Here is a 27,910-nt window from a genome sequence, read left to right on the forward strand (position 1 = left end):
GCTCCGGAGTGTAGCTGATGACATCAAGATAAGAGTCTTGGCACTCATTAGTGTTTAGCCCAGACTGAACCTTTTTCATGGAAATATCCCCACTGTACTGTCCAAGATAATGGGAATAGCACATGTGGGTTCTTTCAAGGGTGGAATTCTTCTGATTTAATATGTGAAAGGAAGACGTGAAGCCCACAGACACAGAGTGGAGGGATGTTCAGGGTTCAATGTGTGTCAGAAATTAATAAAAGACATCAAATGGACTTGGAAAGAATGATGAATGTGGCACTATTTGAACTATTGTTGCTATTTATTGGTTCTAGGATTTTGTGTATTTTTAGCACTATGCCATTGCTCACGCATCACATATTATAATATATTGAGATTTGGTTACAACGGTTGTGTTAGCAGTTATATTTCATGCCATTAGTTAATTGGTGTACCAACTACAGTATCCAAGGCTATTGCTTATTGTGAGAAGCCTTAAAAGTTAAGTTATGCAACTGATTATGTAAACCTGTGAGAAAAGGTTTGTTATTTTTATCTAAACTGAATTACAGAGAAATATCAGAACATGACCTTCAAGAAGAGTCCACAGTTATGCTGATTGGTGTAACAATGACAGTGTTAACTAAACACAAAGCACAGCGGCATTAGTCTCACAGATATTTGGTTAATTGTTGGACAACGTGATGCTGTGATCACCAGAGTTGTTAAATTCCACTAAGAAGGGAACATGGATATCTGTGCTAAATACCAAAGAAATCCATCCAATAGTTGTCAAAATATTCCACACAAAAGCCCACTGAGGAAGAGGATAAGTCAGAGGTTAATCAAAGCCATCATATCATCTAAGGGACCATGAATATCAACCAAAACTTGGAGACGATCCACTGAGCAGTTGTTGAGATATTTCAGTCTGAACCAAAGTGGTGGACCACTTAATATCATCTTGGCAGTGAGTCTTTTAACCTCCAGAACTGTACTCTGACAATTACATCTTAACAACTGGTGACAGCAGTTTGAGCGAGAGAACAAAAACCAGTGGATCTGGACGAGGTCAAAACACTGGTCTGAGGAGAGAAGACAGAGTTTTCTTCTAGGAAATTTCAAGGCTTTGTAGAGACCAGCTTATAAGCACATCTGCTTGTCATGGCTGACATTTTCTATTGCGCTCTTTTCACTGCAGGCAAAAGGGGGTGAGTGTCAGAGCCACTTTCCTTGAGAGAGAGCTCCATGACATTAACAATGACGTTAACTGGCTGTGAACTACAGGAAAGCAGAGCGGTTCTTTCTTGTAACTGAACTATGCTCTTGATTCAAGCAGGAAGCTGCTGAGCTGAATGGCAACAGGTGCTACTTTGCTCCATATATTGTGTTGCCTCTTTTATGTTTTCACTTCCTGCAAGATGCAGGGATCGTTTGTGAGTAGCACAGCCTATAAATGTTATCTTCAAGTCTCCTCCCACATTTTTGTCTGTCACATCAAGGCCATCATCCACCCCATCCTCCCAAGGGGTCAGAGGAACTCCACGTCAATGGGTGGAGCCATCGCTGAGACGTCTTTACTTCCCATACACACAGTGGACACAATGGGCCAGATCCCACTGGAGCACCGGCTATACAGGGAACATCAGGAGCTGCAGAGAAAGGCAGGAGAATAGTGCGCTTCCACTTCTAGATCCCATCTACAGAATGAGTCTTTACTTCTTTGTGCTTCGACAAAGGTTTCTTGGTTAATGCTGTCAAATCTGCCAGCTCAAGTGTTGGATTGAGACCCATTTTCTCCCAGAATTCAGTTCATTGTTCCCACCTTGATGCTGCTGCACCTCTTCTGCTCCCACATCTGACTGCAGGGAGGATACAAGGTCATGGGCTGCTGAAATGTGCTTCAATGATAGGAGACTTTGAGCCTGATTGCAGGAATCTACCGTAAAAAGTAAACCATTAGATGAAATGCGCACAAGTGCAGAGCAGATGTACATTAATATTGGACTGGAAAGTGGAATCCTTGATTAAAAAACATTTTATCAAGGCTGAAACATCTGGAGATCTTTATCTCAACACGTGTAGAAGAAGCAGTTTGACTTATAGTGAACATGGACCCTAGAATCACTAACAGCACTTGGGAAAAAGGGAAATTGTCCTCTATTAAGAACAATTTTAGGACCTCATCTGTCTAGCTAATTGTCCAACCTTTAAACTGTCATATGTGCTTTTGCAGTCCTTTATTAACACCCTCAAGATTTAACTCGTCCCACTCGTGCTGTCATTCCACATGATACTAATGTGGACATCAGGCGAGATGCTCCTCACTTCAGCTGAACACCTCCATATCCCAGCTGCTCAGCAGGTGACAGACGGACGTATGGCGCGTCCACTGAAGGGGAATGGGCAAAAGCATGCAAATAGACAGACTGTGTGCAGGCATTTCTCTGATCTAATCTCCTTTCTCAATCTGGCACTTGGTTTCTGCTGGGATGCCAGGTAAATGTGTCAGATTTAGGCAAAGTTTGGAATGCACCGCGCATGAGACTGCAGCAGGAAGACGGAGAGGACGGACGGTTGCACGCTGCTCTCTGGTGGAGGAGTGTAACCAGTGCACATGTTGGCAACTGAAAAATGCAAGAATGTGATGTTATACTTACAATAAATGCCTGGTATGCTATGTAAGGCATGTATTTGCAACAGATTGGGCGTTTTAAACAAATTCTGGAGGAATCTATAAGCGCTTTTTTAATCAAGGAAGCATTCACTGTGGTTTTCAGCTTTATTCACTTTATTTCCAGTAATCCTGATTTTCTTATTTGCTTTTTTCCCCCCACAGCATTCACCCACGCTGTGGCTTTCAGCAGTAAGTGACAAATAGGCGACATCTCTTTCCCCACATCTGGCACTGATTTGCAGATGACACTGTCACCACACGGCACCGCTCTGCTTTCTGACAGTTTCATCAGTCACATCAGTAACCTCAACCCACACAGCAGGTTCACAGGTGAGCAAACAGATCATTTTTAGACAACTGTCTCCGTGTGATTGCTGGTAGGAGCATAATGCATGCATAAAACCCGCTAAAAACAGGTGAATAATCTGATAAATTCAGCACCAGACATAAAACAGGGCAAAGAAGTTGCAAAATACCCAAAGACCCAACTGGTGCAGAGCCTAACTTCTTGCCAAAATCAATCCATGCTAACTCATCAGGGACCATCAGCAGCACCTCACTGAGACTTTCACAAGTAGTCAACACTCACCACAAACCACTGAGCAGCTGAAGATCCCCGCTGCTAAAGACAAGGCCTCCCTGGAGAAGCAACTGAATAAACACCAGAGCAGAACCGGTAACAGCATCGACTGGTCATTAACCAGGAGAGAGACAATCAGCACTGAAGATGTGGTGGAGAACTTTAGGGGAAAAAAAGTAAATAGATCTTGTGATAAGAGCTGTTTTTCAAAGAAAAGCAAAGACAAATAAATGTGACTGACATGAGCTGTGAGACTGCTGACACCAAAAAGTCAGTAAACTTTTGAAGTTGAGATGTTAAAGTAGAACTGTCAGTTTTACCAACTTGATGTGGAAGTCAGTGTGCACACCAGCGTATTATCACTGTAGCGCATGTGTGTGTACCAAAAGAGTAAGGAAATAGAGGGAATGACATCATTGCACAAATGAATGAAAAAAGAGAGGCCAGTTTAACGTACACACGTGGACGAAATTGTTGGTACCCCTCGGTTAATGAATGAAAAACTCACAATGGTCGCAGAAATAATTTGAATCTGACAAAAGCAATAATAAATAAAAATTCTATGAAAATTAACCAATGAAAATTAGACATTGATTTTTAACCGTGGTTCAGCAGAATGTTTTTTTTTAAATAATTCTGTTGAACTGTAGTTCAAAAGCTTGGTTGTAGAAGGAAGTAAGGCACCCAATTATTGATGGTGATGGTTGAGTCCACGAGGAAGTAAAATTATGAAATATTAACCCTTCTGTTGTCCTCATTTACGAGCACCGAAAAATATCGTTTCCTCTGAAAAAAAAAAATCACCAAATTCTCCCAAATAAATTTCCCAAATTTCTCAATATTTGCAAAATCTTTAGGAAGAAAATTCCAATAATTTCTTCAAAATTTCCCTTAAAAATTCTATTTTACAAAAATCCCCCGAATGTGGCAAGAAAATTCTTCTTTCAAAAATGAGTAAAATCTTCCAAAAAAAAAAATCCTAAAATGATTATATACATATCAGAAAAAATTCTAATATTTTCTTTAAGAACATTCACCAAAAAAATCAACCAAAATCCAGCAAAACTTCAGATTTTGGTTGATTTTTTGGTTTATGTTCTTAAAAAAATTAGCATTTTTTTTCCCCATCAATAAATTTTCAAAGTTTTCCCAAAAATGTGGACATCAGAAGTTTCGCTGTGAATTTTTTTTTTTTCCCCCCACATTTTCAAACTTTAAAGCGGGTCAATTAGACCCATGAGGAACTGCCTAATTAATCTATCACCATTTTTGAAATCTTCATCAAGCTAACCCCATTGTGGGTTGTAGATCTATCATTATTTCTAAGAATCTGAAACCATTCACTTCCTCTATGTGTTCATTCTGTATCTTGATTTTCCCCCGATCCAATAAAAGATCATTATTAGTCTGGATGAGGTGTCACAGCAGAGCAAACTGATTTCAAAAACAGGTATAGAAAGAGATTACAGTCAGTTTAAATAAAAATTACTTTATTACTTTTTTAAAATAAATGCATTTTTACAGTCAGAAAACAGAACAGCAGGACATGCACCACTGCTCCTGACACTGGAGGCAAACAGAAACAACATCAGAGGAAAAAAAAAAAAGGTGACAGACTCGGCTTGGTTTTCTCTGACCTCTGTTCATTTTTTGCTGATTTGTCTCAAACTCCAGGGTCTCCTTCATACGGACATTTTAAAATGGCACACTTCAGTTGTGACAAAAACCAGATGATTAAGTGAAGTATTTTTTTTAAAAAGGCACCGAGCGAGTCAAATTTGCAGCAAAAATGCACATAAGGTATCATTGTCAGTTTAAAAATGAGCTGAAAATGCAACTCAGGGTCACAAATGGACATAATCAGCAGAAAATTAATAAAACCAAGCAAGAAGAACAGGGCACAATGAAAAGGCATATATATCTGTATTTTAGAAAAAAATATGTACTCGACAAACATTTGAACCAAACCTGGAGTTTGAGACTAGTGTTATCTTCATATATATATTCATATATATCTTCATCTGAAAACTCAGTAAGACCACAACATAAGCAGGCACAATTCTGAATACTACACATGTTGACAGATGGCTTACCCCCTTTTTACTAAAAGAAAAAAAAAAAACCAACAACCTCCAAACCCTCCCCCCAAAAAGCAGAAAAAAAACTGTACAATTCTATAAAACGTTTGTGTTTTTACATTAGTTACAAAAAATAATACTTCATTTACTGATCCTTCATACTGAGGACAGAACAAAAAAAAAGTTTGCATATTCATTCTTAAAACTCTGTGACCTTTTGCTGGTGTATATTGATAAAAATGATAATAATAATACTATACGGTGTGAGGAACAGAACAGCATTCATACAAGAGGTGGTATGAGGGAATTGTGATAGTGTCCCTCTTGTTTTGTAGTGTACGTGCACAAGGCAGAGAGACGTCAGCGGTTTCAAATGTCTGGATGCTGCTGAAAACATGCTGCAGAATATCAATAGATTCTCTTTGATGCATCATTTGTGCACTTCCTTGTTAGAAGGTGAAACAACGTTGGTAAAAACATGTGGAAATGTCATCTTAAAAAGTCATGTTACGATCTTTAAGACTCAATTATATTGTTAAAAACAAGTTGAGATCTGCTTTAAGATCTCAGTGTTGCTTTAAGGGACCACGAGACTAAAAGACTTTTTAAGATTTCTGCAGAAAGAACATTTACATCAGCTGGAAACCAGATTTCTGAACCCACAGGATGCTCATCCCAGCGCACTGAGCTGTAGTGTTTCATCAGACATGCTCACTATCAGCAGTGTCTGAAACACAAAGCAAGTCTCACAATGTCACACCTGTCAGCTAATTTAATAGGGAGACTCAACAAAGAGGACACAAGTTCAGAAACAAAGACAGACATCAGAAGCGAAAGGAAATTCAACAACAGCTTATTCATAAACAGGACTGTATAATGCAGAAGTGCTTACATGTGACTTCAAAGAGATTAAACCTTTCAGGGGGTGGACAGGATGGACGCAGAGAGCGGCGCTGACCGGCCACTGCTGTTCCAGATACCCTTTTGATTGGACTCTTTGATGAAGTCCGTCTTTCAGGATAAATAATTTTATGTAACTGTAGGTATCTGTGGCGCTGTAATCGCAATATGTTCTCATGACAGTTTAATGTCAGCTCTTTAGTCCAGTTTTAGAAGACAGAGAGAGAGAGGACAGTAAAGAGGAGGGAAAAAAAAGATTCTTTGGGATAAAATCTGATGTTTGATTGGTTTTTAAAGGGTTGTCATGGACGTAAGTTGGTGGCCATCAGTCCAGGAGGAGAGGAGGCAGGTGGTCAAAGGACAACAGACAAATTTCATGGTATTTGTAAGGCTTCTGCTCAATCACAGGAGTTCATCTGGACTGCATCCACCAGAATATTAGTGTAGGAACAAATGACCTTACCAGCATTAATGCAAAAAAACAACTATAATAACAATTAAAAAAAAAAACGTTGTCAGCCCTGGCAATAGTCGTGCTGCTCTGGACTCTTCAGCACAGCTCCAAACAATTAAAAAGACCGAGAAATAGTAGAATAAAATAAGCCCATACAATGTGGTTCCACCCCCCCCCCCAAAGCCACTCCCCTCCTGGCCCCTGACCTACAATCTCTGACCTCTGGTCAGCTCAGACCCAGCCGCTGGTCAACTTATAGAACATTTCCTCATCTAGAGACTCGTTCTGGTCCTTGGCACGTGTGGACAGGAAGATGTAGCCGCCGATGAACTCGTGGACGACCTTACAGTCCACCTCAGCACAGATGAAAGACAGACTGGGCTCATCTGCAAACTCCACGGTCACCTGAATGCAGAGAAAACAGTCAGGCATGCTTTGATTCTAAATGAAAAAATGTGGTCAAATGCAGTGATATTCACTCAGACTGTCTTTTTTTTTTTTTCTCTATTGGAAGAAGATACATACATTTAGCCACAGAAAAACAGCAAACAGTTTCACTAACTGCTTATCTACGACAATTTTTCTCAAATCCTTCAGTGAGCAACATTTCAATTATCTAATTCATGTGCAAAGTTTTCTAGTAGTGTGAATCCCAATAAAGCAAGTCTGCGCAGCTTTTAGCGACATTATCAACTTGGTCCATGACTACTCAATTCTACTGTAGATTACAACAAGTCCTCAAACTCATACGACCACGCAGGTCGTATGTAACGTGCCCCGGAATACGACCCATGAGAGCGTATTTACGTTAGCGCCCCTACGGGAGACAGGAACGCATTACGGGATTTAATTTGTGAAACGGCTTTTCCCTCACTTTCGCAAAACGGGTTTAGGGTTATGGTTATGGTTAGGGATAGCGTTCGGTAAAAGTTTGTTCATGGTGACGTTTCAGCTGAGACACCGGAGTGTCGATATTTACTCAACCGCTAGAGGTCTTTTAACGTCAAAACGTAACACTCGGTCGTAATACGGGCGTGGACAGACGACCTATGTGGTCGATTTTTCTATGAGGACAGGCTCGTAGATTAGCCAGTTGTCTTTTAGATAATAAATTGATCTGTTGGTGTGTGAAACGTCAGAGAAAAGTGAAAAAAGTATGAAACTACCACTCACCAACAGTCCAAAACCAAAAGATATTCAATCAACTCTCAACGAACACAAACATGACCAGCACAAATCTACACCTTACAAGTTGTTTTTTTTTTAACTTCAAGCATTTTCTAAATGATGTAGCACATACTATTTTATTTTTTTCACTATCAGATTTATGGTCTTCAGTCCTCAAACTGATCTTGGCTCAATGTGGAGTAACTAAAAGCTTAATACAACTCTTCCACATATTCAGTAGTGCTCTGCAAGGCCTGTAAAGAGACTGACTTATAAAATCAGCAGAGTTTCAGAATTAATCATCAGATCTAAAAACAGCACAGAAAATAACTTTCTTCCTGTGGGTTTCCTACCATCTTGATCTCCCAGTTGACGTTCCACTGTTTCATGTTGCTGAAGCGCCAGGTCTTGATGGCGTCGCCAGTGCTGGCATCCATCCGGATCAAACGGTTGTAAGTGATACCGATCAGCTCCTCCCGCTTTCCACCCTGGAACCTGCGGAGAAGCGAAAGAACCCACTGTGAAATGAAATGAAAGTGTGCAGATCAAATGACCAAATGAGTCACTCTAACACACAGAGAGCTGACAGAGTGGATGACAGAGATGCAAATATGAAGCAGCATCAGCAAATTATTGAACTTTCTGTCGCAAAACGTACTTTGCGAGGAAATGAGTGATTCCAAACTCGGGCAGGGACTGCCATGCCTGGATGAAGCGCATCTTGGCCTCAATGAGGCTCATCTGGGCCACGTTCTGGTGGGCTTCAAGGATCCGAGCTGAAATCTGACAAACATACAAACGGTTTTTTAATATTCTTCTGACTTTTAAGTGATCGCAAACACAAACTCATTCCCTATCATAAACAAAAGCATCCCATCACCACACTTTAACCACCCAATGTAGCCAAATCCACACACACCCAACGTGTAAACAAGCTGTGGCTAACACCATAAAGACATCAGAACACACAGTGTGAGCCAATAACCAGGACGTGTCACAGTAAATGTCTACTTCACACAGCTAGACAAATAGAAGTCTATGAGCCCCCTGAGAAGCCAGACTGAGGTTAATGAGCCATGGGGAGCTTTAACCTGTGTGAGTTTGCATGCATGTGCCTCATGCCCCGAAATTTCCCTAAAGCCTTTTTAAGGCTGCAGCTTTTACCTCATTTTTAACTAATACAACTAGATGAGCAGAGATCCAAAATAACTGCTGTGTCCAAGCAGAAGATTCTACCATTTAAGCACTTGTCTTACATTCCAGGGTCAGTTATCAGTGGTTTCAGTTTATGTGAGTGCGCTACAAAAATCAGCGATACACTTCAAACTACCCTAAACTAAGGAATCCATCACAGATGCATTGATTGATTATTCTGTGCATTAAAAAGTTGCAGTGTAGTTGTGCTCTGTCTTGAAAAAACTTCTGAAGTTTCTGTCCTACTGCTTGCAATAAAATCATTTTTAAAAAATTAATTAAATGTGATGGATCGTTCACCTTTAGCAGTTTCTAGTCTCTGCTTTTTATATCACACAGACATGAACTGAAATCACTATCACTCTGTAAGGTAAATATATTATTCAAAAACACATTAAAGCACTCAGCAATCTGAAAATCAATGATGTGCTTTGCATCAGCGGCATTGACGTTAAGTGTATAGAAAGTGTGTTAAATGGGCCAAAACATGCACAAGACCTCCACAGTCCATTTATTTTACAAAATATCTCAAAGCTTTTTAACTTTTGCTGCTTGTTCCCCCATAAAACCAGTTCGAGTTGATGACAAGCAACATACAGAAGCTATAAAATAGGATCTACTCTACTGTGGCAGCCACTAGGACTTGTTATAGTTACTTTTAGTTAGGTGAGACAACCCAGACACAGAAATTGCACAGAGTTTACAAAATCATGCACATATCTAAGACTCAGAGGCACCCAGTGGACGCATGACTCAACTTACCAAGTCCCTGATATAGCCTGGCTGAGGAGGGGAAGGTGGGAATGGGAGGATACAGAGGAATGAAGGAGATGCACACAAGAGAGAACAGAAGGTTTGGACAAAGAATAAGCAAGTCAGATCACTGTTGAGGGAGGAAAGGTCAAAACAATAATGCGGCTATGGAGGTGTGGGGTCATGCAGTTTTCAGCCACAAGGAGGAGAGGAAAATAGCAATCAGATTGTGCAAAATTAAAGAAAAGAAAGGCAGAACAGTTACATATTATTGGTATGGTTTTACATTGAAGGGGAAAGCACTGGATCTACACATTTTAGATTTAGATAATGTCTGTGATTCCTCTTTCATCCACAAGATGGTGATATATGCCAACAGCAGAGGAAGCACAGTGCTGTATGTCCAAGGTCCAGGAGTTATTTCGTGTTTCTTTACAGTCTGTTTTCCATGTAAAAGTACACATATGGCCAGAAACAACTCGGGCTAACGTAATCGAAAAATCCCTGCGTGTGCATCCGCTCAGAGCTGCAGCACGGAAGTCGCCTCGGACAAATCTTGCAACAGGAAGTCCAGTTTAAGCGAGATGGGGAGGGGTCGCAGCTGACTACACAGTTAACGGGCTTTTCCCAGACAGTTTTCCCGCGCAGCATTCCTAGGCACGGCTCATTTCCTGATGCCCCCACGCCCACCACACGGGTAGTGTAGCGAGTACAAGAGTACAGGCACACAGTGTACATATGCCATTACTCTTCAATGCTGTGCCTGGGGAGAACATCTATCTGGATGAGTTTCAGTGCGAGATTGGAACTGAGCCAGAAAGAACCACAGACAGACACACATCCTGCTGGGATAATACTACTAACACTTCAAAAAAAGCATCCACCTCAGACTTCCTGTTCAAGTCAGCCTATGTTCCAGGCAATTTATTTTGCTTTAGAGTGTTTCTGTTTAGTATTTTCTTCAAATCTGAAGACAGATTTTATTTTATTGGTATTCAACAGCTGTTTGGTAACACGCATGGAAGCTGTAGTTTTTTTGTAGAACACGTTTAAACTAATCTCTATGGCAACAAATAGAAGATCAAAGTCCAGTTATTAATTAAAGGTAACAAAGACATGGATTAAAAATTCTGTTATCTTTCTCAGATTGAGCAACTGTGACTAGATTCATGAACATTGCAATAATCTGTTAATGATTGGTCACTCAAATCCACTATTCTGAAAAGAAAAAGTGAGAAACAGAGGGAAAGGGAACTGAAACTAATATTTATTCTTTACTTCTGTAATTCTGTGTGAACTGTAACTTTTAGCTAAGCGGTGGTGTGTTCAATAAGACCTCATCATGTTTCCTGTAAAAAAGGAGTAACAACTAAAAAAAGTGCCTCAAGAGCAAATCCCTGGTTCTTTGTTGTGCATCCCTTTTCGACCACATCCTGTTTCACATCCATTCTCACTCTTCTAATCCCTCATCTCTGTCTACATCTAGTTTTAGACATCCATGATATTCCAGGCTTTAGTCCAGACCATTTCTGAGTCACCGCTTACTGTACCAGCAGCCTACCAACATCCTTCCAGCCCCCTAGCAACATTCCACTTTACTACTACAACTTAAACAAATCCAGATTGGGTGAGTAAGCGAAGGGGAGGCAGCCAGCTCATTCACCCATCCCCAGCTAACACAGCCATGTACTCAGCTGTTTACGCACGTACACACACACACACACACACACACACACACACACACACACACACACACACACACACACACACACACACACACACACACACACACACACACACACACACACACACACACACACACACACACACACACACACACACACACACCTGTTGATTACATGCAAATCTGCCGGTCACACTGTAGAATCTTCCTAACACTTAAGAGAAAATGAATTCATCTTAACTGACCAAACATTACAGTGAGTTATCGAGATGTCCCCCTCTTGTGTTCAGACCAATATATCCTCATTCGTTGGATCAGATATGCATCCATAAAACAGTGACTCTTCAGCCCTTTTGTCTCCAAGCACAAAGACTGAAAGCCGAGGTGGGAATAATGTTACAGTCTGACACAAGCACCTCGACAATAAGCAGCGGTTTGGACGTCTGCTGTCCTGGTTTCCCCTCACACAGGGGAAGGTGGGAAGAAGAAACAGAGGGAGGAGGAAAGTAAAGACGGGGGAGTAGAGGGAGGCTACATTCCAACGCAAGACAACTGATGCCAGGAGGGATCCATCTGGGAAGCATCAGATGCTTCTTTATCTAATTCCACATCCAACTCATTAAGCAGGTAAACAAAGATTCATAAAATATCTTGTTTTTTAAAAACAAAACTCTTTTTTGCTGTAAACAGACCTTCTAGTGGAAGCAGATGTATGTTAAAGCTCATTACAGATAACTGGCCTTCATGTCTTACCTGCTTGTTCTTGTACTTCTTCAGATAGCGTGGGGACACCAAGCATTCTGGGTTGATGTCAGTGGTGATTGGTTCAATGGATGGCGGGTCAGGGTTCATGTGCTGCATCTTGAGGAAGGACAGAATATTCTGGACCTCCAGGTTGTACGAGCTGTCAGCCATGGTCTTCCCTTTGGAGGCCAAGCGGCACGCAGCCATCCAGTGAGCATACTGTTTCTCCTGGAGATTAAAAAGACAGAAAATATCGTGAAATACTTCTGAAGAGATAGCAAATCACAGCAAAGAGCGCACTGACTTCATCCTTACTGTGTCACACCGAAGCCAGATCTCGTTCATGCCATCGGCCACAGGGATTAGCAGCTTGATGTTGAATTTCTGACCCGAGATGTTAACATCTGGCGTTACCTCACAACCTGCACGTAAGGAGTCAGAGTGCAGACAGGAAGAAGTCAAAGGTCACCCCCATTCTTTAGACACACCACCTAAGATAACAAACTTGTAGCAGAGAAATTAAGCATCACATTCCAGCATGGTCACGAAAAGTCATTTTGGTGTGTTTGTATATAAATGAGTGTGTATCAGCACCTCTGAGATTCATTTGGTGAGCAGGTGTCCCATGTGCCTCCTCTTTACTCTTGTAACAGGAAATTGTGATATCCTTGAATGTGCACCAGTATTGCTTGTAGCCCTTCAGTGTCAGTTTCTTGGGTCTAGAAAGAGATTATACAGTTAGAAGAAGACATGTCAGAGTTCACATGGAAAAAACATCCATTTTCTTTATAGGTGGTTAAGAGGAAGAGCGGGGGAGGGGATATTATAAGTGAGTACAAAGGAGCAAGAGACAGAGAGGAGGGGAAAAAGAAGGAGAGCTTCTCAAGTGCAAAGTCAGCTAAGTGAATAGGAAAGGAGCCAGCACTGTGTAAAAGCATTAAAGAGGAAATGCCCCTTGATATCATACCCCCCCTAGTTTTTAACATTTTATGAGACAACCCCACTAGGGGCCACCTGCCTGTCAGCAAAGGCTTCAAGCCAACAATGAATAGGATTCAAAATATGCTTGGTCCAACTATAAATACTCTGAAGAGGCAAACTGACAGTTCAGCCTGCAAATGTTCTTTGGCAAACAATCCAACCTATTACACTGATGCAAAACAGGCATCAGTTCTCTTACTTAGCCAGGAAATGTTGCTTCATGGCTCTCTGATAGACTCGCCATCTTTTCAATAAAAATGCAACTTTTGTATGCAGTCACATATAGCTGTTTTTGATAACTGACAAAGTAGGATCAGGGAGCTAAGGAAGTGACTTACTTGAAGACTTTGACATAGTCTGCGAGTTCAGGAATAGATGTGATGTCACCCTGGAAAGAGGGGAAACCTGCTGTTAGCATAAACGTAGAATAGTTTAATTTAAAAGAATAAGAACATGAAATAAACACAACAATGACCTTATGCTCAACTTTGTACATTTGCAATGTCATTGCTCAGCAGAGTATGCTAAAGACAAAGCTTCTTATGTAATCTCTCTCAGCTGAGTTTCCTCTGATAAGCTACATAAGCAAGTTTTCAAGATAGGGCTGTTGAAACAGCAAAGATATATTTTCAGTGTAGAGATATGAAATGCAGCCTGTATGGTGTTGGTAGAGTCAAATATCTTACAAATTCAGCTGTTTGCAAAATTCAGGCCTTAAAAATAACTGAGTAAAATTCTGCACTTCCAGTGAACTGAAGTATGCATCGTCTAGGTAGATTTCCTCGCCTGTTAAGTACCACTGATGAAAGGAGACTTCAGCAGAAAGGAAAACAAAGGCACAAAACCATAGACTGTATATAAACATGGACGTAGCATCTGGCTCCAAAAATGAAGCCCACCCAGAAGTGTCAAAAACTTGCAATATCACGCCGTCCGCTAGGGTTGGCTCCAAAAAGCTTTTGCTCCATAGACCCCAATTCATCACCGGAAAAAATAAAATTTGATAGACTGATTTTCTACAGCTCAGGATTTTTTTCCCATTAGTTTTCATGGTCAAAATGAGAGATCAGGTGGCCGATCTTAAAATAAATCAATACTGAATTTTAAATAAATCGTTAAAGTTGGCAGAGCCAGGGGGCGTGGCTATACTTGACAGACAGTCTTGTCTAGAATGATCACATAGGGTAAAATGTGGGCGGGATAATAGAGTCGTCAGCTCTCAGTCTGGCCCGCCCATAGACCTAGTTGCTCTCTGGTCCAGCCTGTTTGATGACGCTTTTTACGTCACTGGCTCCAAAAAAATCCAAAATGGCAACCAGGAAGTAGCAAAATCCGGGCTTCATTTTCTCGGCGTTGAAACCAACGGGTGACGTCACGGCTAGTTCACGCCTGCACAAAACCAGTGCCAAGCCTTTACAATTGGGAAAACAAATTCACATAATGATGGCAATTGAGACAAAGGCATCTGGGAAAGCCCGGTGTATGTACTCCACATCCACAACCAAACATGAATAGGTAATGGTGCCTGTGTTGTCATACCAGTGTGTTGGATGTCTTCCCACCCTCCAAAGTGATCTCCAGGTCTGAGAGAGCTGCATCCACCTCATCCACCTCCTTCTCACTGTTATTCATGTGGTTGTCTGAGGACATGATCGACAGCTTGTTGATGTGGTACTAAAAAAGGAAAAAAGAGATGCCCCAGTTAGGTATATTTTTATAGTTTTTGAGGACTGACATAGTCTTTTCTACCTATTTTACCCCATTTAGAGGTTTCACAATTGACACTTTAGTATCTATACCTTTTCTCTACAAACCATAGGACTTGTACAGAAGTTGTGGTCCAAGTCTTCACAGCCTCCGTTACAAGTATGAAAGACTAAAATCTACCACTAAAGATGATGTTTCAATCAATCAGACACATTCAGGTGAAAAACAAACACTTAAAACTTGGGAGTTGAAAGAAAGGTGTGAAATGGAGACAGACTTCGCAAGCTAGCTGTGCCAACAGTTTTGCGGATTTCTATAAAGTTTCCTGCCATTTGTGCTACCGGTGCATAAATGCTCTGGCTTCATCTTATAAAAAAGGAACTAGTCTGTGATAATTGCCATATAAATACTTTAAGATGTGTTGGCATTTATGTTGAGAAGCACTGCCAGTATGCACCAGTGAATTTACCAGCAATGTTGTTTTTTAGAAGGAGATGAAGACGAGGAGACAAGTTTCAGGAAGAGGACAGAATGAAGTGATTTGTGATAATGATCTACTGAAAGTAATAACCAGTGCGGTCTGGGCACTGCGTTCTTAGCACATCTTTGAAGTGTTAGATGCAATAACATTGTTTTCACTGGGTACATATGTGAAACTGGTGCAAGACTTTGGGGCAAGAGACTGTAACAATGGAAACACCAATTCATCAGGATGGGGCCATTACCAAAAACCCAACCATGAGTCATAGACACTAAATACAGCTTGTTGACAAATGGTATTTACATTGTCAAACCATCACTAGCCCCCCCCCTCCCCCTCTCCCCCTGAATATATGAATGAACAGCTGTCGAAAGAGTGAGAGATTCAGAGCAGAGTTTGAGGCTTCAGCTGGTTAAGGTTACAGAATGTGGGACAAAGGGCTCACCATGACACTCCTCTGCCTCCATACTGACATTTTCTTTAAAAACTATAACCACGGTGTGGCTTGTTTCCTGCTTGCATGTGGAACTAGCAGACTGCTTATATTTATCTGCTGAGGTAAAAAGTACAACCTGTGCCCTAAGTTCATGACGATGAGATCAGTTACTGTTCTTGACTCTTGCTTACCTCATTTCAGTAGGCTGCCAAAGTGAAACATCCAGGTGATAGCATGCTAACATCAGCCAGCAGCTTACTGGATTTGGACAATCGCTGCTCTTTATTTAGCATCCCTTAACAGCGAAACCTTAGCCAAAAACCATGAGCTCATAATATCCAGCTGAAGCAGAGTAGTAGCTTCCAGAGTGCTAACAGACAGGTAGCAACATCAGTCTTAACACCCTACTTGGATTAGCATCTCTCTCAGGGAAGAGTAACAAGAAACCAGTTAAGTGTAATTATAACTAGTCTGATAAAAACCACCCAACGCCTCAGAGTGTAAGAGGGCTTCTAAAGGAATGTGAGCAGGTCCATGAGATGGTGTCTTGCTGGGGCGGGTGGTCTGGGCTGGAGCATGGGGTCCTGTGGCCCAAGATGCACTATAATTACCCTGGGGGTGAGGACAGGGTGGCGTCCACAGGTCTTGGCACCCAGAGTTTATGAGGGTCAGAAATAGCAGGGGCACCACCCCCAGACTACATGTGGCAACCTGAGGGAGCAAAAGGGGTTCACATCTGTACATCACCTCCACTGTTACCCTTTATACCTACTTTTGCAGTTCTCTTTTTCTGATGTTGCTTTAAACTTGTCCCAAAAGAGAAACACAGGTCTCCAATATTACCCGTGTCTTTAAACTCCGGTGCAGACAAGATTTTTATGAATGGCAGCTACAAAGCACCTCAGGGTTTACAGTAATTACACAGTCACATAAAGCTACAGTAATAGCTTTGGTCTAGTACAAAAACATGAATTAAATCCGCTGGAATTATGTGTTGGAGTAATATACTGCTGCAGTTTTCACATGTTTCTATACATCAACACGAGCCTTTTTAAAAATTACAGTATAATATTCAATCCTTAGTGTTTTATTTTTTTCTAATAATGGCTCTCTTGCCCTGGTTTCCAGAGAATCAAAGCGACACTTAATTCTGTTTCTCTACGTAAGTCTACTGATCTTATCGTTAATTCATGTAAATTCTTCATAAAGGATGCTTATTTGCTCAAAATCCTCATGACTCCTTTATTTCTATGCACTGAGGCAGAAATAAAGGGAACCAATTGATATTAAAGCGTACTGAGATGCCCAGTGGGAATATTTGTGATAATGCCCCCATTAACTCATTCTGCAACAATGTACAATAGCCAAGTTTTAGTATGCATGCCGCAGCACAACTGGCAGCCATATGGCTGAGCTCTGGGCTATGATCCCATCCAATTCATTAGCTTGTGGTTGAGAAGGCAATGTGCCCACTGCGCCCAATGAAAATAGGACTGCAGGTCTTCAAATTTCAGGCCGTGACAAAACAATGCTGAAACAGGAAAATTAAGATCAGACAAGCGCACAAACACACAGTGTTGTTACCTGCAGGGCAGCAAACATCATCATTTCCTCCTCCGTGCACTCAATTTCCTCCAGCAGGATGGCCCACTTGGCCTGTTCATAGAGCTGGTTCACTCGGATGGCATCGTACTGTGGACACATACAAACACATGACTGAACACTCAGGACAACGCTGTATCTAGTGAAGCAAAAAGATCAGTGCAATTTACTGTATATTATAAACAATACAGGTTCAAACTCAGACAATTACCCTGAAAACATAACTTCCCCCTGTGTCTAACCCCTATCATTGCAACTAAGCTGTCAGTTTCAGCATCTTACTATTAGAACATTGTAACACAACTGTGGTACTTTCCTTCAAATGATACAGAGCCATCTAATACAGCATGTTCTCTACAAACGTCCAAACTGACACTGACGTGAAGCTGTTGTATTGAGTTGTCAGTGAGATGTACCTTCGGGTTGAGGTCAAAGAAACTGTGGTATTTAAACCTCAGCAGCAGCACCTCGTTCTCCTTTACATCCTGCTCCATGAGGGATCTGGAAGAGTCCAACCACCTGTACAGACAAGGAGCATGACAAGTTAGAAAAAGATATCGCTCTGATCACATGCACAAAAATTATTTAACACATCACTACAATATTCATGGCTTTTGAGCACTTTAATCAAACCACAAAGTAAAGTTCATCTCACCCTTGATTGATTTTGGCTTTGTCCAACAAGGACTGGGGCTTGTAGAGTTTGACCAGGATGTCTGGTGAGGAGATTGGCTGGCTGACAGCAAGGATGCTGGGATTGCCCTCGGACAGGGGGCTATCTCCGAACCAGGCGGAAGTTGGCGACAGAGGGCTGCCGTCCCTGGAGTCGTAGGTGGGGGTCATAGTCTTACTGTATAAGCCAGGACTGGAGTAGATGCTCCCTAAAAAAGCAACAGTCATCAGTTAGTCCCTTGCAAACCAATGAAAGAGCTACCTATAATTTATCCATAAAATAAGCATCATTTCCATGAACGTTTATACATCTCTTGTCATATATTGACACTCACAATCCAACTAAGTGCACATTCACAAATACATCACTAAAACAGCATCAGGGGTGAAATCACTTCTCAAAAAGCACACACACACTTGCAGCCTAGCCAGAGCAGCTAGCAGGCCAACAACACCATGTGACTACCAGCCCATAGTTTGCAGATGAGTGACTTCTACAATGCCTTCCTGCTGATGGCGGGACTGATGTAGATCAGCATGCAGACGACGCACAACATGATTGGGGTCACCCACTTATTCACAATGAAAAACCTACTGGAATGCACTGCACACCGCAAACTAGTGCACAATTTGCCCACAGGAAAGGGGAAGTGCAAAGATATGAGAGGATAATATACTGATTATACGAACGGAAACATATAAGGTTGGGAAAAAATCCCAAACATAATTGCACATACAAATAGTTAACATTAACTTAAATGCTGGATTCTAGGAATATTTACTCTTTAGTTTTTCAGTTTGGGTTTTGGCTGCAAACATAAGCAACCAAAGTGAAGTCGTTTGCATTTCCTGTTGGCTGGCCTTGTGGAGTATTTTTGGCCACATTCCCCTCCGTTCCCTCTCTCCTTCCGTAGGGCCTAGGTCAAGAAGCAACACTGGCTCAACCACTAAATCCCTTTTGAGACCAGGAAGTGGGCTTGGTTTGTGTTTGTGAGTGTGCACGTGTATGTTTGTGTTTGCGAGCTGAGGTCATGAGAACAGGGTGCAGGCTATGGCCACCCATTCCTTGTGGGGGAGGGTGTTATTCAGTGGTTCTTTCAAGGTTTTCCCCCAAATGCTGAGTTCATCGGGTCAGGGAGAGTACTCCCATCTCACATAGGGTCTCTTGAAGAATGCTAAACATCCCGAGAAACTATGCATAAGGTGAAAGCTGGCAGTCCATTGACAACACAACTAAGCTTCCTCCATCCTGTTTACTGACTTTTCAATGCCGTCAAGAAGGCATAAAGAATGTTAACATGACTTTACTCCCCAATGCTCCCGCACTGGAGACTCAGAGGGATTAAATGGAGGGAGCTGGACCACCATCAGCTGTTAAGACTAAAAGTAAACAATGAGAAGGCTTGTCAATAAATGCAAGTGTCTCTTGTGGATTTGGTTTTTAGTTACAGTTTTTGTGTGGGCTCTTAATTGGAGCATGTATGTGCACAACAGTATAGCAAAAACAAAATGTGTCCTTCACGTAACTTGCCTATTTATGACCATCTTGGTGACCACCTTCTATTTCCTCAAGCAAAACCTTCAAGGTGCTAAAAAGTGGTTTGCTGTCCTGCGCATGAGTCAGCAGGCACGGTGAGCAGGCCTGGAGTAGCTTTAAGAAAAGTGAGCTTTGAGCTAATTTCTAATAGAACGCAAAGCCTTTGTCACAAGACTAGCTGAATCAGCTGACTTCCTCCACAGGAGCAGTCAGGTGACTCGGTCGCTAGTCCCAAAGGTTACAGATGTCATGTGATCTCAACACTCCAGCTGCAGGACGGGTGGAGGGTAAGGGAGGAACAGGGAGGCGAGGGGTGAGGAAGCAGTGCTGAAAAGAAAAGGACAGGAAGAGGAAAGCTTACCTTTGACAGGTCCGATGTATATTATCTCAGAGGCTAGGATGAAATGAGAAAGAGTAAGAAAAGGAAAGGCAGGGAAAAAAAGTGGAGGAAAGAACAGGAAATAGAACAAACAATATCAAGCGGACAGGTTTAAGGTACCGAAAACTCGACAAGGTCAGAAGGAAATGGACGAGAGAAGACAAAAGTTGAGGAATACAAGAATGAGGAGACCCGTGGCATTTCCACACACACTGCCAACTTCTGTAGCCTCAGAGTGGATGACTCAGTTTACCCTCTTTTTGCAAAGGGAGATCACCCTGGCATGACTAGTGAGGTTCTGTCGTTTCCATCCACCCATTCATAACCATCCAACATGGCATGACTGATTGAAAACCCAGGCAAGGCGTTGGTCAACATGACCCAGCCCTGCATGTATAAACTGCAGCACAAATATAAAGCGGTGACTGTCTGAGGTACATCATTCTCCACACTGACAGGAAAGACAATTAGTGAAAAAAGGCGCATCGAGATGTGGTAAGACTAGATGGACTCGCATCATGGGCAACACCATGGTACTCAGTCTGAGTCACAATAACAGCTGAGGGTTACTAACGTTGCTTTTTCTACCAAAATGGTCTATTCTGTGGGGCACTTGACATGAGTGTGCAGACAAACAGCGGACATGAAGTTTCCTAAATAGTAGATTTAAAGATAGAGATGGAGGTTTTGGAAAACGACCGCCAGTCTGCAAGTGGAAATAAATGGTCATGTACCTCTTATGACATCAGTTTATACCATCCGCCCCTGTCATTAGCCTCTGAGGTCAGTGTGAACCTCCCTGTACAGTATACATACTCTATACTGTTTGTATATGAAGAGCTTAACATAATGTTATCAATTGTTTCATCAGCAATGTCAGATAGAAACAAGTTATAAAAAGATGATGAGAAATCGACATTTGGCTCTTTTAAGCTCAAGTAAGTAGGAGGAAATTTAGTGGAAAATATGATTACAGCAACAACTAATGGTTGTTTTAATTATCAATGAATCCACAAATTAGTTTCTTGATTAATAATGTGGTCTATAAAATGTCAGAAGAGAAGCATTTTCCAAATTCGTAGTCAATAGGTAACATATCTAAATGTGTTGTTTTGTCAGTTTGAAACTCAAAAACATTCAGCTTTATTACCATACAAACAAGATAATGTTCACATTTGAGAAGTTGTAAGACATTCACATTTTTGCTTGAAAAAATACTTAAACAATGAAGTGATAATCAGAATTGTTGCAGATTAATTTCCATTCATGTCCGATTGATTAATTGACTAATCACTGTAGTTCAAAACACACTTAGATTCTGAAAGAGGAGAAGAAGCGAGGAGAAGGCTGTGGCTTTGCTTGCGTCTCGGCTAAGCCTTGTGATTTCTATCAGGAGACCTGGGCTAAGAGGCCAGCACTTCCCCACAAGAGACAGAACAACATCTTCCAACTTGGCCATGAAATACACTCTCAGACTGTAGCATGTGATGTGAAGGGGGGGGTGCATTTACACAAATGCGTGTAAACACACACAACAAACTGTTAACAGTAAACAGATTCTGCACATTCCTGCTGAAACTCTGTTTCTCTGCACCACCTAATAGTGTGACCACATTCACCCACTGGGAACAAAACGTATCCATACCAGAGGCAAGCATGTAGCGCACTATTAAAATGCAATGACGCAACTCTGGGTGGGATCGTCGTACGCTTTTGTTAAGTGGCTGGTATTTGTTTTTTCTATCTCTCATTATATTTTAATACATGAGCAAAGAGATACAGCATCTGTGGATGGTTAACTGTCATCTAAATATGTGCGTGAGGAGAATTAGTTTTTCTTGACTGTAACAAATACGATGGTTGAAATTCACAATGATTGTTCAGGCCTCTTTCGCTTCACATGTGAGTATATATAGTCATGTAGCGCACGCCGAACTAGCTGTGCAGAGCAGAGGAGACTCTGGACACACAAAGAGTCCCATTCAACCTGTCTCATGGTGTTAGACGTTTTGCTTAATGCTAACTCTGTGACAGCTCTCCGGCCTGTTTTGTTCTGCTCCTCCCTGCTCATATGGCTGTAACTCTCACATCACTCTCTGGAGGAGGGAGGAGGGTCATTATAACTGAACTTGTGTAGCCTGGTTTGGGTTTAAAATGGCAGCGTGACCAACTATGTGTGGAATCTCAACCATTCTTAGTCCTCCCTGCCAAGGAATTGCGAGCCATGGCTGTAGATCCCATGCAGGCCTCAAACTTACACATTCATATTTGGTCACTAGAAGCAGGGTGCAGCAATCCGGAGTTATCGTAGTGGTTTTTGAAGCACAAATGCAATCAGACACTACAGAAACTAAAAAGAGGATGAAAGCTGCTCCATGTGACCCAACAGAACCTGCTCTTCAACCTGTTGCTTCAGAGACACGAGTGTACAAAATAAGAAAATAAAACCGAATACTCCAAAATTACTGTTAACAAAATTGGAACCTGAAAGCACAGATTTAGGTTTGTACACATTTCCATTGAAGTCATTATTTTGACATGTAAAGTGCAAAGCGTACACTACTTACAATAATTTTCTACTTAAAGGAAGATTATTTCCAAGATTAGCTGTGAATTAGATGCTTATATTCCACTAAAGCTGGATAATTTAGCTGGACTTCTTGTAGCAAACACAGCAACAATCTCTAAATGCAACTCACCTGATCCAGGGGTTAACAGCGGACCCTCCAACTCCAGATCATCCTCCTCTGCCTCCTCCAACTTTTTCTTTTTCTTTTTGGGGTCACGGGGTTTGCGCAGTAGAGATAGCTCCTCTGGGTGGCGGATATCTGGTCAGAGAGACGGCAAGAAAGTTCATTTCATGTCACGTAAACATAATCGTGACTAGCAGCAAAGCCAAGCCGATCTGGACACCAAGATAGGGCGGTTCTGATGTCACAAAGTCACGGAAAACATACAGTAATTTGTGTTTTTTTTCCAACTACAGGCTTGAAATAAACCACATGTCATCTTGCAAAGCACACAAACAATAAGTAGAAGCTGTACAGTAGGTGAATATAGGGATGCTAACTCAACTGTAAAAAAAAAAAAAAAAGAAAAAGTGAGATGCAGAAAGGGTGAAGGAGTAAAAGAAACCAAAGCGACAGAATAGATGGGTAAGAAGAACTGTAGACAGCTGTGCACATGAGGGGTGGAAAATTGTAAATCCCTTTTCTCAGAGCCCCAACAAATCTTGCTTTAACTGTAATCCCTAACTGAGACTGGCAGACACAACCTTTCTTGCTCCAACTGTTTCACTCACACAGATTTTGCTGGTGAATAGTAGGGCAGCACAGCTCTACCCAAAAGCAACAACAACAAAAAAGCTATCCTTGACAACAAATAGTTACTATAAATGCAACTGTCATTGTAGGTATCTGTGTGTAAATGGAAAAGACGTGTGTGAGCCCTATCAGACAGTAGGACACCTCACTGAATATAATGACTAAAACAGAGCAGTTTCTAACCCTATCTTCTTTCTGGACTTTTCTCTCCTTCCCTCGGGCTTGGAGGCCAGGGAACCATCACTCAGCAGCAGCAATGACGTTTTAAGATGGGCTTGGGATGATTCTGATGTACGGGGTGAGACGGCTGGAATGTGTCAGGACTAGAATAGATGGAGCAAGTCTAGAAGCAGAGCACATCTGGACCCTCAGCTGGATTCGGTTTTCTCCAGTATCACATATAAATTAAGGAGCTAGCTGATATTTCTGAGCATTATTTCATTATTTCTACTTTGCTATACACGTAATTGTTCATTTTCTCATATCCGTTGAAATAAATTACACTTTCTTTTTTTTTTTCCCCCCAAAGATGAAAGATTGGAACGGTGTTGCAGATTGATTGGGGAGGTTGCTGTGGGTGTTGAGGAAAGCGCAGGCAGGAGGGTCGAGAGAACGTCTTGGCTTGGTGAGAAAGCTTGTTTGGTTTGTGTAACTAAAGCAAAAGCATTCCAGCAGTTTTAAGAACTACCAGATGGAAGTTCACCCTCTCGCTGCCTCCCTCCTCCCTCATTCTCGCTCTGCTGTAGCGGTGGAGCGCAGTCCCTGTGCCCTTATACAGCCATGTGAGTTTCAGGCGTGCTGCTGAGCTTTAGGCCCGCTGAGCTATGCGAGGACGCCAACACACACAGTGAAGCGAATACGTGGACAGGACTGTGTCTTGTTTGCAAAGGCATGTGGCCTTTTACGATGTTGTCACTTTAACTGATTCATTCTTATGATCTCATTGTAAACAGTGGGAACTTATTCATATGACAAATATGAGCCATCTACTGAGCAAGATGAATCAGATTAAAGCCAATACATCTGAAATAACAAATAGATGGCAATTATTTCAACTGGACTGTTGTTTCCCAATATAAATATTTTAACCCTCTATTCATCAAACACCTATAAAACCATTATAAATCTGTTTTCTGTTTTTTTAGGAGAAGTTATCAGAGGGAAAATGAAAACACAAACGTTTCGGTAAAAGTAATATTGTGCCTGAAAGTGGGAAATAAGTGGGCGGTGTACTTAACTTGAGAGATATGCTTTTTCAATCACTCCCACAGAGGGGGTAGGCAATATGACGAATCAACAAGGAGGCATTTTATGTCCCCCCATGATCCCCATAGCAAAATAAAACACATGTTCAGACTCACAGAATTTTAAGTCTGTCACCAAGACTGCTGAAGGTTTAAAAGAAAGAAATCAGTATTTAAAACCTATGAATTAGCAAATTTATGCAGCAAGGTACATCAAAACCTAATCAGATGATTTACTTTAAATGGAGTAGCTGTGGTGTAAATGTGAAGTTTCTAATACTGACTTTCCTGCGAATGAAGCTAACTAGTGTATTAAGGCTTTTTATACGAACATATTCTTTGATACATATCAATTTGAACTTGTAAGCTTAACATGTTATGGACGTGCAGCAATTTCTGGAAGTCACTGTTCACTACTGATGTGCAAATCTACTCCAGAAAGGTGCTCCAGAAAGTCTGAAGTCTCCACTGTGTAACATTCTTGAGTAGAAGTGTCCAGAGAGGCACAGACAAAGACATGACGGCATAATGTCCTACATTCAATTTAAAACGAAAGCACGACATAAAAATACCGCAATAAAAGGTGACCAAAGCAAGCTGAAAGAAAAAACTGTTCCACTGGTATTTTTCAGACAGGAGTTAAAGTTTATTTCTGCTGACATTCTCAGTTGAGTGTTGAACTGCATGTTATAGTAATAATTCAAAAATCAGGATCGTTGGGAATGATTGCGCCTACGCTCACCGCATACTTTTGGCCGGTGCCAGGAGAAGGAGGAGGAAGGGTGACTGACGGTCAGAGTGCTTACAACAGCTTTGGTTGATTTCCATTAGCAGAAATGACACCTACACAATAAGACCCCACTCTTCCACCCTGCAGACTTGTGGCAGTAACCAGGCTGGAAGCCAGAGGAAAAGCGTTGACTGAGAGCCAGCTGGGCTCGCAAGATCTACTCCTTGGAACAGATGATTCACTGCAGTGAGTAAGGCCAGCCACAGAAGAATCACAAACACAGTCACAGTCTAATTTTACAACGCTAAAGCTTACCGTACAAACAGACAGAGACCCTACATGGACAAAAAAATTAAAGGAGTGATGTCACCGTGTTTTCCCCTTCCATACTTATAAGTGTTATGAAGAGGTGCGCACTGGGTTGTAAGAATGACTGAATAATAGTCAGGAACAATAAATCAATTGTATATTCCATGGAAGACCAAATAAAATGACTAATATTTTGTATCAGTCTGGGAGAAACTAGATGAGAATGCACAGGGTGTGGATATTAAAAAAAAAAAAAAGCTAATGAAAAGAACAGTCAAGTAAAATTTTTGCCATTTAAAATCACTATGAGTTCATTCAATTATATAAATTCACACAAATCACTTTTTCACTCAAACTTTCAGAACAAAAAACCTCACTTGGCTTTAATGGTTTGGGAAGAGTGAGGCTTGACTTCGCCTACCATACATGAGTCTAAAAAGGTGCTAAAATGCCACCAAAAAATGATAATACTCTCTATTAATTTAGGATTTGGAGCTAAGACCAAACCACAATCCTTCCACGTTTTGACAACAAAGAGCAGCGCACTTGGGCCCAGTCAAGCAGCCCTCAGGTTGATGGGCCATAACTCTGCAGAACCAAAAGGACTGAGCAAAAATCCACACAAATCCAGAAAGGTTTTTGGAGGACAAACCTCTGACCACTTTTCTGCAAGTACTATTCTCGACATCCTTTTTAAAACTTATCCTCCTGTGCACCTTATTTCGAACACACAGTCCCTTTCCTTTCCTGCCGAGTCGTCCAGTTCAGTCATTTATTTGACTCGGAATGTTTCCACGTTGGTTCTGCCTCTTATATGTTCCAGAGAAGGCTGCTGCGTGTCCCTTTTCCCACACATGGTAGTAAAGAAGGAGCGCTTGCACAATACGCTTAAGTGGAGCAGCCTGACTCTTGTTACCCTGAAGTGGTGCTTTGCTGAGTGAGGCAGCTTCCTTTTTGCACCACCTCAAGCTCCCAGGTCTGCAGTCAGTTGTGAAGAGTACATTTTGTGTGCTGGCTCACGGGAAGAGTTAAGCTGCCTCCTGTCAGAGGGAGAAAGTCTGTGTGCATCTGATGTATTGGAATTGAGTCCAGGTTGGTTAGATGGGACAAGCTAATGTGCGACTGGGAGTCTAGACAAAGAAAAGCAAAATCCTGAGCGACAGTAATTTCAGCTCTAATATTCTGTAACAAATTCAAAACAGTGAGAGCTGCTGTTGAGAATAAAATTAATGACACTGCATCGGTTGCTCAGGATTTTGCTTTTATATTATTATTATTTGGTAATATAGGTATCCAATAACCATTTAAGTCATTTATCAAGCTAAAATTAGATGTTTGTTTGTTGCAGAATCCCAAATATGGATTTGTTCTATATCACCATTATATCTTATGGGTTTTGAGCACTTAGTCAGACAGTAGCAGTCATCTGAAGAAGTCAGTCTGGGTTCCAGTAAATTGGGGTGAGGGTTTTTCATTATTTTCCAAAGTCTATAAAACTAAAATAGCTAAATGAACAACAAAAATAAAAGCCGCATCCCAACAGCGCAACACACTAAATATATCCAAAGCATCTGCCAAATTTGAAAGAACACTTAAACATGGTTTCAGAGAATTTTCAGAATTGTTGACAGGGTTCAAAAAAATGTTATCTTGAAACTAAAAGTGGAAAATCCCTAATGCTTTCGCTTCACTATCAACTAAGCAGCACAGCACAGGATGTGAGAGCTGCCAAATGCAATCAGAGGTCAAAACAGGAGTTGAACTGAGCAATGGTCGTGTATTACAGTACAAAGCCTTTTGCTGAGTCCTCTTCTTCCCCAGTCAGCCCAGATGGACTGTGTCTGTGGCAGGACGCAGCTGCCTTGGACATGGGAGAAACACAGCGGTGATAATTGGTTTGATTCTTTTAACTTGGAGTGTTATGCTGATTTCCAATGCTTTGCTCCTGTATGGGATGTTCACGGTCAGAATTTGATTGTGTTTAAAAGGCTGAAAACCAGACAAAATAGAATTCAGAAGGAACAGCATAATGTTAATTAAACTGAATGTTGATGGCATGAAATCAGTCTCACACTGCAGAACATAAGAAAATACAACAAATACAACACTTGAGGATGTGTATGGAAAATTGTTTTGGAACAGGAAATAGCTTCCGTGTGGCCAACTGACCAGACACAAGAAGAGCAATGAAATTAGTATGAGAACAACAACTGGTGCCAGTAAGCTGCTCATCACTGCCCCCCCCCCCCCCCCCCCCCGCAAAAAAAAACCCTCACTAGCTTTCTCTCTCTGCTTCTAC

At 41.4% G+C, this 27,910-nt stretch overlaps 1 protein-coding gene across 4 annotated transcripts in view; it reads right to left on the reverse strand.

The window, feature by feature from the left end:
* Window positions 1-4,709: 4,709 nt before the first annotated feature.
* The window catches only part of fermt2 (FERM domain containing kindlin 2), a 41,652-nt gene continuing 18,451 nt past the window's right edge, over window positions 4,710-27,910 (reverse strand). The window contains exons 4-17 of one of the 4 annotated variants that reach the window (XM_022214998.2): window positions 22,705-22,833; window positions 19,988-20,020; window positions 18,073-18,298; window positions 17,834-17,936; window positions 17,400-17,507; window positions 14,731-14,865; window positions 13,530-13,579; window positions 12,805-12,929; window positions 12,526-12,632; window positions 12,220-12,438; window positions 9,792-9,812; window positions 8,494-8,618; window positions 8,189-8,330; window positions 4,710-7,073 (exon numbers count right to left, since the gene is read on the reverse strand). In XM_022214998.2, coding sequence (XP_022070690.1) covers window positions 6,900-7,073; window positions 8,189-8,330; window positions 8,494-8,618; window positions 9,792-9,812; window positions 12,220-12,438; window positions 12,526-12,632; window positions 12,805-12,929; window positions 13,530-13,579; window positions 14,731-14,865; window positions 17,400-17,507; window positions 17,834-17,936; window positions 18,073-18,298; window positions 19,988-20,020; window positions 22,705-22,833 — 1,697 coding nt within the window. In that variant the 3' untranslated portion in view covers window positions 4,710-6,899. The remainder of the gene's footprint in view (window positions 7,074-8,188; window positions 8,331-8,493; window positions 8,619-9,791; window positions 9,813-12,219; window positions 12,439-12,525; window positions 12,633-12,804; window positions 12,930-13,529; window positions 13,580-14,730; window positions 14,866-17,399; window positions 17,508-17,833; window positions 17,937-18,072; window positions 18,299-19,987; window positions 20,021-22,704; window positions 22,834-27,910) is intronic. The other 3 variants (XM_022215012.2, XM_022215006.2, XM_022215020.2) reach the window with 3 other exon arrangements.

Source organism: Acanthochromis polyacanthus, chromosome 1, assembly GCF_021347895.1.
Source record: "Acanthochromis polyacanthus isolate Apoly-LR-REF ecotype Palm Island chromosome 1, KAUST_Apoly_ChrSc, whole genome shotgun sequence".
Taxonomy (NCBI): Eukaryota; Metazoa; Chordata; class Actinopteri; family Pomacentridae; genus Acanthochromis; species Acanthochromis polyacanthus.